This window comes from Cryptomeria japonica, chromosome 4 (genome assembly GCF_030272615.1).
Source record: "Cryptomeria japonica chromosome 4, Sugi_1.0, whole genome shotgun sequence".
Lineage (NCBI taxonomy): Eukaryota > Viridiplantae > Streptophyta > Pinopsida > Cupressales > Cupressaceae > Cryptomeria > Cryptomeria japonica.
In genome coordinates this window covers 302074787-302094412 of record NC_081408.1, presented here as the reverse complement: position 1 = coordinate 302094412, position 19626 = coordinate 302074787, and the positions used below count along the sequence as shown (strand labels likewise).

Here is a 19626-nt window from a genome sequence, read left to right as displayed (position 1 = left end):
TGAAAGGCTTGTTCGACCTTGTTTTATTTGGGGTCTACACCCCTGTTTTGTTGTCTTCTTTTTGTTGCCTATAGGTTGTTGTATAAAGGGCTAGCACCCTTGTTTTGTTTCTTATTTTAATCAAGACTTATTATATATATTATATTTAAGATATATATGCTAGTTTATAGAAAAATTCTTAGCATACTCAATATTGTTTGAGATCTAAGAAAATTGGTTTTGATGAGGGGTTTGTAAAGTATAAACACAATTGCAAATTTTTCCTAAAGATGATTTTTTAAATGAGATTGCACAGATGTTGTGTAGCCAAGGGGTGCTAGGTGTGTCAAGGAGACTAAAGGAATATCTTATGGGGTAGGAAAGATACTTGTACAACAAAGACATTCACTTTCTGTAGCAAAGCAAACTTTTAATGGGCATGAAACCATTGTGCAACAATAGAAATGTCTTGCACATCAACTAGGATCTCTTGCATATCAATAGGAATTTCTTTTTTAACAACTGATATTTCTGAAAATGAATAGTGGATGTTAAACTTATCTTAATTGATGGAGTTTGTTTCAATGTCTTGCCTTCTATGATGGTGAAAAATTAGGGCTTTCACCCAATTAAGGTAAAAACCTCTAATTTTAGACTTAGGCACCACTACATTGAAGAGGAGTGAACTCAAGAGATCTAGCCACAAATCAACAAGGATAGGGATGATAATTCTATTGGATTCACTAGGTTGTGGGTAAATTATCCTCTTTTAAATTGAATTATTGAAATGCTAAAATTAGGGTAAATGTACTGGAATTGAAGTAATTATGCGCAAACAATGAGCTGCAGTCATCAGATCAAGCCACAAACCTAGATCTGACTAGTGTAAGAGTGTTCAAATCTATTCCCAGAAGGAGCTCCTAAAATGCTAGGACTAGAATGCCCATCACTCTGGTCCTCCGCACTTTTCGCCATCCAATGGGGAACTTGTTCATCTCTATAAATAAAGCCAATTATGAAGATTGCAACTTCGCACCTATTCCTAGGCATGCTAGAGAAGGGAAATAGGTTGGGAATAGGGTTTTGTCTAACTCAAACCCTAGTTTAGGAATTAACCTTGAACGAAATATTGCAAATACTGAAATAAATAATGGAAAAGGTATACCTTAGGTATGCAATTGTTGATAATGATGCTTTTCTTCTTGAATGTAATCACATATGTTGTATGAAATGGCATGAACATGACAAAACCCTAATCACACATACATTCTTTCATATGAATGATGCAATTTTGCTCCACAATGGTTGAATGAAAGATGTCCAACCTTGAAGATCTCTGAAAATGCTTCATGAACACTTCACAAATGCCTTAGTTGAATAATTATGATGCTTGTATGAAATTAGGTTGATCAATTGTCTTTATATATGAGATCCCAAGTCAATTTACTAATTAGGCCGACTTGCAACAGCCATATAGAGCCACCAATTTCATTTCCCATTGGAGAGATAGGTCCCATCCTCTATTTAAAAATGAAGCCCTATTGAGGGGGACCAGGGCACTAGTGCCCTATCCCTCTTCAATTAGGGACCATGATTTAGTCCCAGAGAGGAAACCCCTCCATAAAGTCATTTGGTAAGTGTATATAGCATCAGAACTAGAGTTAAGGCACTGAACGGACCCATAAAGGAGATGAGAGAGAGACATGCTAAAGTAAGGGCACACACATGAGGTGTAAATTGGCCTGGTGACAATTTACAATGCTACACCTTCTTCTCACTATTTTTCTCTTTCTTTTGACTTCTTTTCACAAGTTACAAATTTGTGAAATGAAGATATTTCACATTTTTAAGTGAAGTGTATCTGTTTTAGGTTTAGGGGTGTGGGGGCCCTTGTGGGTCTTCCAACCCTTCTTTTTTCTTTTCTATTTTAATTTATAATCATTTTTTTCATGTTGCATCATAGGGAATGGTTGGTGACTTGTTGCCTCTTGTGTTATAGGATTTAAAGTATGAGGAAGGTCTAAGGTTTAAGGCACAATAAAGATTTTTGTTTAAGCTAGTGTTTTGGATATTGATAAGATATATTGTTGAATGCTAATCCATGGGAAACAAGTTGAATGGTTGGTTGTATGGTTATAGTTGATAGGTACGATCAACAAATCCCTTTTTTTTTGTTTTATTTTAATTTTTATTGCATATTTGCATTAATTTGTAGGGATTCAATACCTTTATGATTTGTTAGGATTTTCAATGTAGATAATGGTTTTTTTATAAATTGCTCTATTGTTTCTTTCATTTTCTCATTATTACCCTCGTTTAAATGTTCTTAAGCTAAATGCCATTACTTAAAAAATTTTGGATGATGAATACATGTACAAATCTAGGGAAGTAGTCACTTGATTCCATTATTTGATTTCTCAGTGAGGCTATTGTCATAGTTACTTTGATACATAAATATATCTTGTCAATTAGTTGTAGCTACAATGTTGTAATTCTCAATAACATGTTTGTCAATGCAGATTTTATTGTTATGTTTCCAATCTGTGATGTATTTTACTCATTTATTAAAGTGTGCATGCACTATTATCCATTTGTATTTTATTGATATGTGAAAGTGGTTGTGCAAGGGAGTCTTTGGAGAAAGAAAATTGATTGATCAATATGGCAAATTGATAGCTACACTTGTAGATAAGTGCTTGGAGAAGCCAACATTTTGTTATTGCTTTTGGGTTTTATGTATTTATATTTAAAGCCATATCAAATTATTTGACCTATATCTTTTATTTTTATGTTGAAGAGATTGGAATCCAATTATTCATATTTTTTATTGTCATTTATGTTTCTTTTTGTTTTTGTAGAGTTTTCTATTTTTTGATGGATTAAGTGTATAGCTATGTGCAATATTGTTTTTTGTATTTTGAAAATGTCATCTAATTGCTACATAAAATAAAAAATAGTATATCTAATTAACATAAAGTGTATAGCCCTTAAAATTATTGAAGGTTTGGATAGGTTTGTTATAGCTCATACCCATAGGGAAGCAAATAAATGTTGGCCACCGTAAGCACCTCCTATGGATACGCAACATGGATTTCCCCTGCCTCCCATGGATCCTTAACTCTGGCTGCTCTCTCATTCGCTGATAGCTCGAGCTTTTGGTGTAATGGAAGCAGTGGTTCCAACAATTAGTATCAGAGCGCTAGGTCACAAGTTCAAATCCTAGGATTTGCCCCTGGAATCCTCCATTGGTGCAGAGGGGGGGTGCCCCTGGAATCCTCAGTAGGTGCTGAGGGGGGATTGTTGGCCACGATTAGCACCTCCTATGGATTTTCAACATGGATTTCTCCCACCTCCCATGGATCCTTAACTCTGGCCACTCTCTCGTTCACCGATAGCTAGAGCTTTTGGTGTAACGGCAATGGTGATTCCAACAATAAGGTGGTAGACACTTTTGCCAACATAGGAGTTAATTTATCGACCCCTATCATGTGGCAAGGTGAAAGCAATATATCTTTAGAGGCTAAGGAGAAATTATTTTTTGATCACATTAATGGAAAGGTTACTCTCTTATTATGTCATGATGGCCCTTAGATTGAGTTGCTTCATTAATGATGGTCGGGATGGTGGGAAGTTTGTAGATTGCATGAGGTGGACTACCCCATACACTTTGTGGGCGATTAATTGTACTTTGTGCCTTGGCTCTGTGTTTCTCTGTTGGTATTGCAGAGTCTCTTTTTTCTTAGGTGAAGGAAGAGTTGTTGGAACTGCTGAAACAATGGGGGACAATATTAACAAGAATGAGCCAACGAGCTGTGAAGGTTGGAAGAAGGAACAAAAAGTGTGGAGAATATTATAGAAAGGAAGGCTAACAGGGTATATGGAGAAATTACATGGTAAAAAGGACCATGTTTCCAAACTCTTTGTTAAGGGATGGAACAAAAAGAAAATCACTTTGTTTGGGTAGACGGTGAAGTTGGATGAGAAATTGGTTACGAAGGTTACAGGGTTGTCGATGGAATGGGCCAAATTCTTCAAGGATAGAAAATTCTTTGACAATGCAGTGAAAACATTTCCTAAGAATGAAGATGAAAAGGAGAGGCTTGTCAAGAACGACAAAACTTACTTCGCTCCCAACCGGGTAAACCGTTTCTGGAGTAAAATGTTGAAAGTGATGGGTCAGTGCAAGAAGATGAGTCCACTTTTTGGCCAAAAAGTGGAAGTGTTTTCCCTGATTTTCAGATTTTGTCTCATTTGAGCTTAAATTTTGAAACACTTAGAGATTGAATCTTGGAAAAAGTTAGTAATATAAAAGATAGCCCTCTGAGTGTACTTTCCAAATATGTAATTTATTTTAATACCCACATAATAAAAAATAACTTTTTGAATGGAGTTCTGAAAACTATGTTTTAAAAATGCCTGTTTCAGGACCATACCATGCATGTGTACAACCCACACTTTTTGACACAATTAAAATTATTTTCTCAAACCGTTTTGGGAAACGGTTTGTAACACACTGAAGATTGATGAGCATATTTTTCTGTATTTTGTTTTCTAATATTTTTTTTTAAATTAATTTTTTAATGGCCGTAATTATCTTTTTAAAAATTTGACGTGTACGACCCACATAATTTGATGTAAACTTAACATTTTTTTATATTTTTTTTTTTTAAATACAAAAGAATTTTGTGTAGATTGATGACATATAATTTTTTTTCCAAAATTCTTTAAAATAAAAAAGTTATTAAATTAACAAAATTAGTTAATATTTCAAATTTATGGACCCGATTTAGTATAAATTAAATGAAAAATAGTTAAAATAATCAATTTTTAAATAAATTTACATATTTAGAATCTAGATAGTATAATCTGAAATGGGTTTTAATTTTGTATAAAAAATTTTTGATTAGAGGCACGTAAACTATTTCTGAAGTTCATATTTGTGCTTTCATTCATGGAGATTTGAATTTGCAGGTCCATGTCTCAGGTGTGGCCATCCCAGGCCTATCCCAGGCCTAATCCTGAGCCAAGTGGCGGGTTGTGGAATCAACTTCCACAAAATGGGCCCCCGTTTTCAAACAAGAGCGGCTTGTGGAAAAAAAAGGAAAAATGCCATTTAGAAACGGGGGCCCATTTTTTAGAAACGGGCCCCCGTTTTGTTTAAAAGCGGGCCCCCATTTTAGAACAAAACGGGGGCCCATTTTTTTTTGCTTCAGACTCCCGTTACCTTTCGGCTCGGGAGCCCGAAGCATAAACGGGCCCCCGTTTATAAGAGCACGTTTTCCAATGCGTAGACTTCCACGAATTTGTGACTCATTACCTTGTACTTGCCCTGATAATGGAATTTGTTACAGTTGATGAGAGGTTTACTAAAGTCTATAGCTACCATTTTGTGTTTCTCAATCATTTTAGATATGCGAATAAGGTTTCCTTTCCTTATTATCTGGTTTCTTCCCTAAATGATTGTCTCGCTGACCACATTAAGAACCTTAAGTCGAGCCCTTTGGCTCATTAGGGATTAATCCTTTTAATTTATGAGCACTTTGAAGCTAGGGTTAATAGGGTGAAGGATAGTTTGGAAGATAAAGATGATGATTACACCCTAGTGATGGTTCTGATGACTCTAAGTCTAAGGTTAAGGACGTCGCCTCTACCCCCCCTAAGAAGAGGCTCAGAATCCCCAAGAGGAACAATGATGTTTCATCGGCAGAGGAAACCTCTAGTTACAAGGTTAAACCCAAGTGGAAGGGTAAGAAGTTAATTTAATCTGATTCTAATATGGGGGGTGAGCAGCCTCCTAAATTTTTTGAAAACCAGGAAATGGAACCGATGGATTTCAACTCCCAGGATTTACAAGACAAGCCTAAAATAATGCTCGATATTTTGGGAACTACTAGAAGTGCCTCAGTTGATATGTATTGCTTCCAATGTTGGTTGTTCCATGAAATTAAGACTCTTCATTTCAAGCAGAGAACTACCTTAGCTAAGCTGGAAAGGGTTGAAGGGGTTTTGGAGAAAGAGGGTCAGGTGAGAATTAAGGACAAGGGAAAAGGATGTGCTTCAGAGAGCAATGAGTGTGCCCTATAGAAAGAAGATGAAAAAAGAATGATGTTGGAGTGCTTTAAAAAAAATGGTGAGGCTATTGAGATTTTTAAGAATAGATATGATGAAAAGTTTGGGGAGATTAGCCTGAAAATGTAGAAAATTGAGACTGCTCTCAAGAAGATCATGGAGAATAGTGTAGCTATGCTGAGAGTGTCTCCTACCAATATGTTGGCTATGGTGGCTAGATTGGAGAAGATGCATAATGAAAGGAACTTTGTAGATCTGGATATGGATGCTGGGGTCTCTAGCTCGAAGGATATCCCTCACACTATGAGGAGGACCAAACAAAGCACCAAGGCTGTGCAGGTACCTTTGCCTCAGGATCTTCTCGACCTCAAGGAAGCTGCAAAGACAATGATGATGCTGGAGAAAGAGGCTACTGATGGTCTCAATATTTTCATGTAACTAGTCATGGTTTTTAGTTGTTGTGTTTGCCAGCAGCTCGCTAGTTTTTTGCCGTTCTTTTCTCTGGCTGCTGTGTCTCTGTTGTCATTTTCTCTTGTAGCCTGTTCTGTTTCTTTGTTGTTAATCTTGGTCCAGTTGCTTTAATGATCTATCTTTGGATTATGATGTAAGGGGTTTCGGGTCCCCTCAAAACCTGTTTTTGCTTAATCAAAAACATAAAATATTCTACTTAACCATATGGGAGTGGGTTGTTATTGGGTTTACTCCATATTGATAATAATTGTGAGATGAGGGTGACTTATAAGGATGTACATGCTTTGAAAACTTTGACAATGGGGAGAACGGTTAGAGGGTGAGAAGTCCAAAGTGGTGAAGTACATTTATAATTGTGAGGTTGTTATTGGGACAACCCCATATGCCATTAAGGTTGTACAATCTCCAAAAGCTTTGACAATAGGGAGTAAGGTTATAGGGAAAGAAGCCTAAAGTGGCGAAATACATTTATAGTTGTGAGGTCTTTATTGGGTTAAACCTACATTGATAAGAATTTTGAGATAAGGTTGAGATTTTATTGATTAGAGTGCACATGTTAAACGACATTGTGTTTGTCTAGGTGCAATGTACACACACACCTCATAGATGTGTTTTCCCATGACTTCATCTGGTCCTATCCTTCCATGCAAAGAATTTATTTTAATGATAATTTATTACCATAAGGGTTTCTTCACATTCCCTCTTCTATGGTATTCCTTTCTTCATGTGCATCATGTCCTTCTAGCGATTATGGCCTTATGTCTTTGATTGAACTTCTCTCAACATTATATTCTATAACTTCCTTTGACTATACATTATATTCTCTCATCATGTGGTTTAAGACTACTCCTTATTGAGTGTCTTGATCCACTTATCAACCAACAATATATTTACCCATAGTGTGTTTGATTCAATATTTTTTGATATGGGGTTAGAAACTTAGTAAGCACCTTTATCAAAAAAAGAATAGTTGGTAATTGAAAATTCAAAGATCCAATTTTCTATGATGACTCACAAACACATGTCCATGTCACTAGTCCAAATTAAACTTGTGACATGGACATGTGTTTGTGAGTCAGATATTATAGTTTTAGTATGCTATTATCCTCTCCAAAACAAGCATACCATAACGATAACCATTTAAACAAATAACATGGCATCTCTACAAAGAAATCTCCATATATATCATCATACAACATATATTTGTAACACCATTCATGTGGCAATTCATCAACTAGCCCCTCTTGGCATGTATACTCCAAACATTTTACTCTAAATCACTAATTGGCATCGCCATGTGTTACTTGCCACATACTTCATATTGCACATAGATCAACACATGGTCCTAGTAATGGAGCCAAAATATTGGCCACAATTCATATTCATGTATAAGACTAATTGTTAAGCATTTAGATAACTTGGCTCATTGACATGTCATTTTAGAGGCTACTCACCTAAGGTACATGAGGGATTTGAAATCTTATGTGAGATCTACCTGTGAAACACGGTAAAAAAGAAACAACAATCACTTACATAGTAATAAATCTAGACACATATATGCACTAAAACTTCTATATACTTAATAGGTCCATATTATAACTCAGATATACAAAAAGAATACTAAGATCATATGGTCAATATTTCCATTCTCATCTATATCCTTTATAAAGATAGGAGGCATGATTATGTAGATTTGCAAGACCCTCCTTTATTTTTAGTAAATTTCACTTTATCATTAAATATTTACATCTATCTCAACTATTTCTCATTCCTTGAGCAATTATGTTTTTGATTAAGGAAAAACAGGTTTTAAGGGACCCGAAACCCACATACATAGCATAAAGAAAAGCATTAGAGAAGCAAGAAAGGACAAAACGAAGAAAGAAAGGCAGCAAAAGGTCAGCACAAAAGACAACAGCTAGAGAAAAGTACAGCAAAAGACCAGTGAGCAATTATGTTCCCTCTTTATATTATTTACAATAATATTATTTATATTTAGGTTGCAAAATGCATATTACTTGAAAGACCAAGGACAAAACAATGTGAGACTATTCCTTTTGTTTTACACCAATATGTTAAATTTATTTAGGGAGGAAAGATAGTTAAAAATTAAAAAATTCTCTATAATCCAATATTTGATTAAGTCAGTTAATACTATAGAAATTTATAAAACTACTAAACGATATGTCATATGAAGCATAAACTTCATGCATGAATTCTAACACACACATATATATAAAAGAAAGTAAGAACTCAAAAGTTATTATTCAAAAAATCTTATCCTCCAAAATCTAAAGAATCTCACATTAAAAAGCATAAAAGTATTGATGAACAAAACAAAAGAGGATACAAACACAATTCCGAAGTAGTATAAAAGCAATACTTTCATGTACAAATAAGATTGCTTGGATCCTTGAGCAAAATGTGGTGGTGCATGAAATGTCAAATATATCATCATTAAATCAGCTAAATATACCAGTCTACACATCAATATTTCATCATTAATTTAAGAACAAAATACTCTAATCCATTACAATTAATTTTTTGTATAATAATATTTTGAACTGTTAATTCTTATCTTTGTTTTTGAAATTAACCTAATCTAATCTAAAATCACAAGACACCTCTTTCCTTGCTTTCGCATTGCAACTAATGCTGCTGTAAACATTGCAACTTGGAAATATAATAAGGCTGAGAAACTGAAAGCCAAATAGTTTTCTCATACCTTTCTTTTATGTTGCTGTAAACATGCCGAAGAAGGTAGGTCTTGCCATCCCCACCTTCCCAAACACCTCAATAACTGGAGAGGCATTGTTGTTCAATAATATATCTGATGCAATCCTTGATGTCTTTAATTTCCCCCTCAAAGGATTGAACTTAGCCACTCTTATATACTGAGAAAGAGTGGGAATGAATCATATCTCCACTATAATGCTCATGGGATGCACTATAATCTCCACTATAGTGATATGATAGCAACATGTGACTTTAACTGTACAGTGTATATATACAATGACCACTTACTCTGCTTCTTCTGAAAATAGCATTGTTAATGATGATGTACAGAATGGTGTAATCATGTCATCTCTCACAGAGTTTTTTTGTGGAAAGAAAAGAGAATTTTTCACCCGCTCAATCTTATGTCTGTCCTCCGTGCTGTACTAATTTGCAATGAAATATTTATAGAAGGTTGATTTTGTAGACTTAAAGTTTTAAAATTTCACTTTCTGTTAACAATAGTATTCTCCTTATACTGTGTATAGTCTTTTAGTTTTTCGTTTAACAATGGCAATTGATATAGATTTTGGTAGTTTTGAGATGTATAGAATTTAGAACAAACCATTGATTTCTAAATATTTTTTTATAATATTGTAAAAAAATAATATAAATTTAACAATTATTTAGCATTCAAAAATTAATATAAATTATTCATCTTATGTCTCTCTAAGTTCTTTGTTGTTCTGATGATGGATCATGCAATGTGATCCCAGACATTGATACAAAAAATAATAACATAGTCCAATTCAAAAGTAAGAGCAATTAGAATCATAAATTGGAGAAATCTAATATCAGTAATATATAAGTAATACAACAAAATATTTCATATTTAATAATAAGAAAAACTATATATCTCTTTAATGAGATATTCGATTCTATTATATATCTATATATCTCTTTAATGAGATTTTCGATTCAATTAAGATATATATATTTAACCATATATTGAGATGATTGATATGTCCAAAATACATCACATCCACTCACAATTTCAAATGGGAGAACCTAAATCATGTCACAGTAGTATACCATATATGTAGCACAAGCAAAAAATATTATAACATTATTTCATCTACTCACAATAGACTATACTATCCAAAATGATACATTAAGACATCATGTGTTTTGGATTCGACAATAAATAAAGCAAGAAAAATTCTTTTGGCTTAGGATGTAGACAGAGATGAACTTCCCCTATTTTCTTTCTTAGGCATTTTCATATTTCTTTCATTATCAATAAAAGGTGTGATATCTATTGGTAATTGAGGATTTTTAGGGGTACCAAGAAATGCACCTCTAATTGTATTTAATATATCAATTATCTTAGTCATATCAGGTTGCTCTTGAGGTGACTCCCTTGTGCAAAACAGCCCAATCTGTATAAATTGAGTAAGGCATTCCATTACTATTGATGTCTCTGATTCATGAGCATCTATTAGCAGAGAATTATCCACCACATCTGAGATTCTATTAGGAAAATGCATTTCTATCCATTTTTGTAGATTCATTCCTTCACCGAATATATCCTCTGTTGGTCTCTTCCTTGTCAACAACTCTAAAATCAAAATTCCATAACTGTACACATCTCCTTTCGTAGTAAGATTTCCACCCATTCCATACTCTATAATAACAATTAAAGAAGAATAAGTTACTTATTAGTCATTTGATGCCTTCAATGGTTTATAAGATAAACAAAGAAAACTAGTGAAATTGTATAGTTCAATAGCAAGAAATCTGTACCCGGTGCAATGTAGCCAACAGATCCTTTAAGTGCATCTGTAGAAGTCAAAGAATCCATGGAATTTGCAAAAATAATGTTGGAAAGGCCAAAATCTGCTATGTATGAAGTCATGTCATCTCCTAATAGAACATTGCTGGGCTTGAGGTCACAGTGAATCATTTGAACAAAGTAATAATGATGAAGGTATGCCATTCCTTGTGCTATCTCCATTGCTAACCTTAATCGATCACTCAAATTTAATTTGCATATACCCCCTTCAGGAGGGTATAGCCATTTCTCTAAACTTCCATTTGACATGAATGCAAGAATTAGAGCTTTAAAATCAAGGTTGGAGCATGCTAAAATGATTTTAATTACATTCCGATGCCGAACTCTCTTCAATGCATTGCATTCTCTGCTGAAACTTTGGTGAGCATGTTCATCTTGCAACTTGAGAACTTTAACAGCAATATTTTTACCATTCTTTAGAATCCCTTTATAAACAGATCCAAAACTGCCCATTCCTAAAAGATTTTCATCATTGAACCGACCAGTTGCATTTACAAGTTCTTCATATGAAATTTTTGGAGGCCATACGTTAAGAGCAGGGACACTGGAATGTCTACATGATCTATAGGAAACTACTACCAGTAGAAGAGACATGATAAAAATTGCAATGCCGACTACAACAGGAATTATTACCTTTTTGGAGACTGATGGATGTTTGTGATTGGGATGAGAGCATGGCGACAAGTTTATCCATCCACCACAGAGGCCAAGACTTTTCATAACTTCTGAGGCATCAAGTGTTGCGAAAGCTCCTCTCTTTGGGACCTCTCCAGTTAACCTGTTTGAAGAGAGATTGAGGTGTTGGAGCATTTTCATCTTTTTGAAAGCCACCGGTATTGTACCCGACAAATTATTGCAAGAAAGATCCATGTACTTCAGATTTTCCAAATCTGATAGTGATGCAGGGATTGGCCCCTCAAATGCATTTCCGGAAAGATTTAGATATTCCAGCCCCTTGCAACTTGCCAATGCACTGGGAATGCTACCAGAGAAATTGTTTTGAGAAACATCTATGGCTAAAACCATAATCATTTTGCTCATTTCCAAAATAGAACCTTGCAATAAATATCCGGAAACGTTGAAATAGAATTGGAGATTCTGAAGACCTGCAACTTCAGGAGGCATATTTCCTGTTAGCTTGTTGTGCAACAAGTACACCATTTCCAGCGTCTTGCATCTCCCTAAACTGGCAGGTATTTTCCCTGATAGCTGATTGTGATCAAGATAAAGCCTTCTTAATTGTGGAAGCTTGCCAAGACTGTCTGGAATTTGTCTTGAAAGCATGTTCTCACTGAGTGACAACAATCCAAGCCTTTTTGATTGGCCAAAACTTTTTGGAATTCTTCCGTGTAAATTGTTTGTGTCCAAAGTTAGTCTCTCCAAATTCGGAAGTTTACTGAGTGCAGATGGAATGGTCCCTTTGAATCTGTTTGCATCTAGGCATACCGTTGTCAAGTTTGTTAGATTACCAATCTCATCTGGTATATTTCCCCCAATTTCATTTGAGTACAAACCTAAAACTGAAAGTGAATTTGAAAGGCGACCAATTGAAATGGGCAAGATGCCAGTGAGATAATTAGATCCCAAATCAAGGATTTCCAAGCCGGAGCAGTTAGTTAACACTTTTAGAATAGACAAACCACTGCTTCCACTCACTAAATGATTGTCAGACAAACTTAACCATCTCAGCTGCTGCATTTTCCCGAATTCCAGGGGCACTGTGCCGCTCAGTTGGTTGCGAGCCAATTCCAGCCTTTGCAGGTGAGTCCAATTGCCCAGTGAGGTGGGTATTTCTCCAGTGAGTTGGTTTCCCCACAAATACACTTGTTGCAACTCTGACAGCCTTCCAAACTCCCATGGAATTGGGCCGTTTAAGTTGTTCTGATATATTGCCACTACATAGAATATGAAAAAAAAGAAAAAGATTGATTATGAAAAAAAACTTTATTGATTGAAAAAAATTATTTTGAATAAAACCTATCTAAGAAAATAATAATCTTACAAATGAAATTATGACTTTTCTTTTTTCCTTTTTCTTGTTGATTTTTTCTTTTTATTTAATTTCAAAAAAATCTTTGGAAAGCTATCTAGATGGGTATAAAGAGAAGAGGGAAGGCATGTGAGGCCTAAAGAACTGTTGGATGATGAGGGATGAAGAAACAAATATGTAGACTGTTGTGTGAAACTACTTCACAGATTAAAATTTGTTACTTTTTGAATCAAAATTCAGTATGATAAGTTTTTTACTCATTTTTCTATAAATAAAATTGAATAATATGATATATTAAATTTGTGGTTGGAAAATCAATTGATATGCCATGTATTTGAAAAAAATCAATCTGTCTTACGATTTCTCTGTCTTCCCTTTCTGTTTGGAGTATAATCTTGTCTATTCTTGGACCTTTCTTTAGCATGCGAGAAGACTCGTTAGGTTGAGTGAAAGTTGCATTGGCATAAAACAAAAGTGAGGTATTGTGGACAAGTGGGGATGAATGGTGTGTCTATACTTGGACCCGTAAAATTTGTTCTTACTCAAATTTTCTTTTGCATGCGGGAAGACTCATTTAAAGCTTGACTAATTGCATTGGCATAAGACAAAACTGAGCTATTTTGGACAACTGGAGATGTATGAAGTGTCTATTCTTGCATACACATTTTTCCAACGTAGCCCACACGCTTGCCAATGAAAACACGCTATACCATTGGCTACCTTTCATGGTGTAGTAATATTAATACAGATTGTTGGAAATAAAAGATGGTCAAGTCAAGTGAAGTCATTGGCTAACTTTCACGGTGTAGTAATATTTGTCAGATGGTGTAGTAATATTTCTATAGGTTCTTTAAGTCTAGTTTTTTTTTTTCAGAAAGGTTTAGGTTTGTAAAAATACATTAGAGAAATGACTTTGTAATAATTTGTTGTGTTTTATTTTATGTGCATCTAAATTATAATACTCTTTGAATATTATATGTAATCAAGCTTTATTCTTTTAAATGTTTTCAATAAAAATGTGTGGGAGGGGCTCCTTAAAATTTTAAAATCTTTTCAATAAATACATTTTGATATGAAACACAAAACTTGTTCATTATTTTACAAAAATACTATTCCTTACTTCATTTAATTTCCATATTTCTCATGTATTTATACCTAACACTTTCAAAATTACAAAACTTCTATTATTATTATTTTACAAGAATCTAGCATTTTGTTATTATTTTTGGCTTTTATGTATTTTTGTTTAAAGCCTAATCAAATTTGAAACCTGACTTCATTTTTTTATGTTGAAGAGATTGGAATCAAATGAATCAGATTTTATGTTATCATTTATGTTTCTTTTTGTTTTTGAAGAGTTTGGTAATTTTGTGTTGGATTAAGTGTATAACTGTGTGTAAGATTGTTTCTTGTAATTCGAAAATGTCACCTGATCTTTATACAAAATAAAAAATAAAATATCTAATTAAAATTGTTTATAAAATCTTCTATTTAATCATATATGAGTGGGTTATTATTGGGTTTATTCCATATTGATAATAATTATGAGATGAGGGTGATTTATAAGACTCTACATGTTCCAAAACATTTGACAATAGGGAGCAATACTAGAGAGTGAGAAGGCAAAAATGGTGAAATACATTTACAATTATGAGGTTGTATTGGGATAATTTTATGTTCATAAGGCTGCACATTCTCCAAAAGCTTTGGCAATGGCTAGTGACGTTAGAGGGCAACAAGTTTAAAGTGGTGAAATGTGTTTATAGTTGTGAGGTTAAATTTACATTGATAAGAATTTTGAGATCAGAGTGACTTATAACAAAGCCTTATCAATATGGAAGAAAGATTAGAGTGTAAGAAGTTCAAAGTCACGAAATATGCTTTTCAATTGCGAGGTTGTTAGTGAATAACCTAGATTGTAAAAATTGTGAGATGAGGGTGACTTATAAAGAATTATGTACTCTCAAAATTTTGTAAATAGAGAGGGGTTGAAGGGCAAAGAGTCTAGAGTGGTGAAATACATTTACAATTCCTCCTTTTTGTTGAAAAACTCTTAAGATGTTTGTTTAGAGGATTAAGTCCCGAAAAAACTAAAAGTCTAATTAAACAATTTGTTAAACTATCATAAATTATCATCAGTTTTAATAGTTCATATCCCATGTTGTACATATAATTTTATTTGAACTTAATTCATAAAGATTTTTCATTCTCATTAGTCCCCTTATCTAATTTGTGGAGATTTTTTTGAACTTAATTTATTAAGGATCATGTTTCAAAGGAGGTGTATCTTACCCTAATTTTACATGGAGTAATCTTTGTGCAGGGTTCAACATCAACATTTATTTAATGGGATGCTTAAGTCAATATCTCGATCATATACTAATTGATCTATATTTAATGTGTCTACATATGGATGCTTAAGTGAATATCTCAATCCTTGTGGCTATGCACTGCATATCATGCTCACCAATAAGACTTTCTTGATCATAGCAAATACAATCAAAGCATAAGTTACGAAATGTCTGCCAAATTAATGTAAACATTGATAGCTGAATTTATTGATAGTTGAATTTATCTTAGAAAAAGCGTTGCATCCATTTTAATGGAATACATGCATAAAGCCATTGAAGCCATGACACAATGCTAGACTATAGAGAGAAAGTTGTATGGGAGCTATATTGATTCATATAAAAGTACTAATAATTTCAGTGCCAATTTTCACTGTCCAGTATATCAGTTTAATTTATATTATATGTTAAATCTAATTTTACATCAAGTTGACAAAAAGAAAATTGTTTCTCATAAATAACAACCCATTGCCATGTGCAAGCATGCATGGGTTACATGTTTAAAACTATTTTTTTTTTTAGTTCAAATTGGTTGAAATTAGATTCCTCTATGATGCAAATTTAGACTGGTCCCACTAAGAAACATATCTACCAATAAAGGTACTGTTCATATTTACCCTATGGCTAAAGGCTTTTTTATTGCAAAATTTGAGAATGCCGAGGATAGAAATTCCCTTTAATGGTTAAACCTTGGCACTCTGATTTCAATCCTTTTTAATGAAATGTTTAATAAGATTCTGGTTTGGGTTAGGCTTCCTTATCTCCCTCTTCATTTGTTGGCCGATTCTCTTTTTGAGGAAATTGGTAATGCTCTTGGGGATTTTTTGTTGGTGGATGAAGATTTGTCTAACATTCTTCACTCCACCTTTGCCTATATTTTGGTCAAGCTAGATGTTTCAAAAGGAATATCGGTTGAGATCATTATCAATTCTTCTAAGGGCAACTAGGTTCAAACTTTGGACTATGAAGGGATACCCTTCAAGTGTCAAAGATGTTTCAAAACAGGTCATGCGATTGAGCGTCGTGGGTTGGAGAAGAAAACCTTGTCAGCCTCATGATGGAAGGGTGCTTCAAATCAGAATTACACAGTTGAGAAGAAAATTGATAATCCTAAGGGCTCTCAAATGGTAGTGCAAGATATTGTTGTTTCTTCTCAGGCTATGCAGGCTTTCAATGGAGTGGTTGTTGAGGCTAGTCTGTAGTCTCATGTCCCTCATGTTGATTCCTCAAGTGGAATTGTACCCTAAGTGTCTATGCCTAGTGATGGTGCTTTGGCTATCAAATCTAGTAACATTCATGATGATGCTTTTCTTGGAGGGAGAAACTATGAGAATGGGGGTGATGTTGGTGCTCCTTCTCAGATTTTGGGTGGTTTAGCGTTGGGTATGTCAGATTGGTTTGATGTGGCTACTAAGGTGGAAGAGGGTTGGATAGCTGTTAAGGGAAAGAAATCTAAGACGCCTAAGCTCTCTTTTGACATGACTCTTCATTCCCACAAGGGCAGTACTAGAGGTAAATCTTGAGGGTCCCTGGTTGTTCATGATTGGGATGGAGTTTTCTCTGGTTCTTTCTTTGATTTTTTGCTCCTTAATGGTTTTTTATGCAAATTTTGTTCAGGTTGTGGGTGCCTATTGGTTAAACCCTCTTTGTGTCGCATGGTTTTATTTTTGGTTTCTTATTTTCCTCAGTTGTCTAGTTATTTCATCTGTCTTCTTTTAGACAACTGGTTGTTAGAGGTCAGTTCTGTCTCTACTCGATTGATGTTTTTTTGAATATGTTTCTATGGGGCTATTTATTTGTAGTGATATGTTTTGGCTTAATATCTTGTTAAGTCCAAACTGATCTTTTTTGTAAAGGGTTTCAGGTCCCTTCAAAACCTTCTTTTTCTCTAATCAAAAACATATCTGCCAATAAACAACCTACAACTGAGTTGCATGTATGTACATATGTTTATGGCTTAACAAAATAGATAATAGAGTTTTGAGAATGCAAGAAGAGATGAGTGATTCATACAAAACTTTCACTTATTTAGTGGTTACAATATTTCCACTTATTTAGTGGGATGAGAAAATATAACTCTTTTCATTTATTTAGTGGGGTGAGACAATATATCAAAGAAAAAAATAAAATATTAAGGATACTTATGAAAAAAGGTATTTATGAAAAAAATTATCTCACATTTCAAAACATCATATACAAAGTATTGCTCTTGATAATGTTGATGTAAAGTGATGATCATAAATAAAGATTCTGCAATAACCTAGAAGTGAATTCAAGAATGAACTTTACTTTTTAGCTCACTTATTCCAATTAGATAAGGGTTTTTCATTTTTGAAACCAATATTTTCAATAAGGTTTTCATCCTTGAAAAAATGAGAGAACACATGACTAACCTTTCAATGAGCCCTCAATTCTTTTTCATAAACATTTTGAAGAGGAAAATACAATAATAAAAAATAGTAATTTCTTTTTTCCTCCACAAACTCTTTTTTAATTAAATACTAATTCATCATGAGAAAAAAGAATCCCATATGTTTAGGTGATCCATTAATGATCATTGTTCATGTGAATGGCATTGGTATTAGATGAACACTTATTGACACAGGTTCAACACTGAATGTTTTTGGTTTTGACTTGTAACCAAAGATCAAGGTGGACCCAAATTCTTTGGCAGCCTCCTCTTTGTTTATCTGAGGTTTTGATAACAATGGTAAGACCACTGTAGGGACTGTCATATTGTTCTTGAAGGTTGGACTAATCACTATTCCAACCCTTGTGCATGTTATGCTAGGCCCTTTATCATACAATATTCTTTTAGGAAGACCATGGCTACATGATTTGTGAATTGTTTCATCCATACTTCATGGATCCATGAAGTTTGAGGCTAATAATTAGGTTGTCACAGTTAAGGTTGATCCTGAGGCTATGCAACTATGTCAAATAGTTGTAGTCAGTCAGGCCTTTGTAACACCTTCCTTTCAAAATTATGTACCCACTCTATTTTCTTCAATTGCATCCTTTGCTTTTGTCTCATCCCCTAAAAAGGAAGAGCGTGAGAAAAAAGAAGTCACTAAGGAAGTCATTAAAAAGGAGAGATCACCTGAGAGGCAGGATTCTTCAAAAGAAAAATCCTCAAAGGTAGATACTCGTAAGGTGAAAATGTTGGAATCTACACTTGTAAAATATTCCTCGGCTAAATCACCTTCAATAGAAAATGCATGTTTGGGTGATGATTCGAGTTCTTTGGACTTCACCAGCTCTCATGTTGGTGAGTACAAAGTATATCCCATCCACTTAAGCTTTCCTAAGATTTTATTCTCCTCGACTACGAAAGATGATTATGTGTCTATAAATCTAGGTGATGCTTATCATGTTGATGACCTTTTCTATATGAAACTACCATCATTCAAAGAATTGCAAAACATCTATGGTCTTGGATACAAGTTGGTGTATCAACTTGGGTATGATGGGAAGGGTTATGAACCTAATGAACAAGGTATTCAAATTCCTCTAGAGCCCAAACCTCATCACCACAATACTAGACTAGGATATCGTCACATGGGTCGATAGGCAAAACCAAGGTTAACTATTAACATGATTTCAAATCATCACCTTCCTTTAAAGCTTGTTCATCCAGAACCCATTGACGTTGGTGTATCATGTAATGAAATTCCCTTAGATCTTTTCCCTTTGAAAGAATCCTTGAAGGAATCTTTGGGTGCATATGATGGGCTTTCCCCTTATCATCATAAATGTCGATTTCCATACTGCTTGAATGCTCAAGTGTATTTTGGAGAATCTGTTCTGTAGGGGGCATCTCTATCTCACAATGGAGAAGAAATGTCTATCCCTCATCCAGAAGACCATAGTGCACTTTTAGTGGAGAAACTACTGACGTCATCATGAGTGATAAGGTTCCCGACAAGGTCATAAAGGTGGGAAAATGCTTATCTTTCGAAGAATTCAAAGAATATTCCAATTTGCTACATCAATTCCTTGACATCTTTGCTTGGTCTTATGAGGAGATGCCTGGCATCGATGAGTACATTGTGGTACACAACATTTTACTTAGCCCTGATTCTAAGCCAATGAAGCAAAAGATTCGAAAGATGAATCCTAAGGTAGCTTTATTAGTAAAGGTCGAGATAGAGAAGTTCCTAAAAGCTAGCTTTATCTACCCCATCGACTATTCACCCTGGATC

The 19626-nt window shown here is 34.3% G+C and overlaps 1 protein-coding gene across 1 annotated transcript; it reads right to left on the bottom strand.

Annotated features, from left to right (window-relative positions):
* Positions 1–10463: 10463 nt before the first annotated feature.
* Positions 10464–19241, bottom strand: LOC131875105 (putative leucine-rich repeat receptor-like serine/threonine-protein kinase At2g24130). Its single transcript, XM_059219127.1, has 3 exons — positions 19037–19241; positions 11038–12981; positions 10464–10918 (listed from the first exon to the last, which is right to left on the bottom strand). Exons 1-3 carry the CDS (start codon positions 19239–19241, stop codon positions 10464–10466), a joined length of 2604 nt encoding a protein of 867 aa, XP_059075110.1.
* Positions 19242–19626: the final 385 nt, after the last annotated feature.

Bases quoted from the DNA above. Each gene is read 5' to 3' on its own strand.
- LOC131875105 (XM_059219127.1), bottom strand. From the start codon at position 19,241: ATGCCCCCTACAGAACAGATTCTCCAAAATACACTTGAGCATTCAAGC. The intron at 12,982-19,036 runs GTGATGATTTGA...TATTCTATGTAG, and splicing joins TGAACAAGCTTTAAAGGAAG to TGGCAATATATCAGAACAAC. The intron at 10,919-11,037 runs GTACAGATTTCT...TTGTTATTATAG, and splicing joins TGTTGGCTACATTGCACCGG to AGTATGGAATGGGTGGAAAT.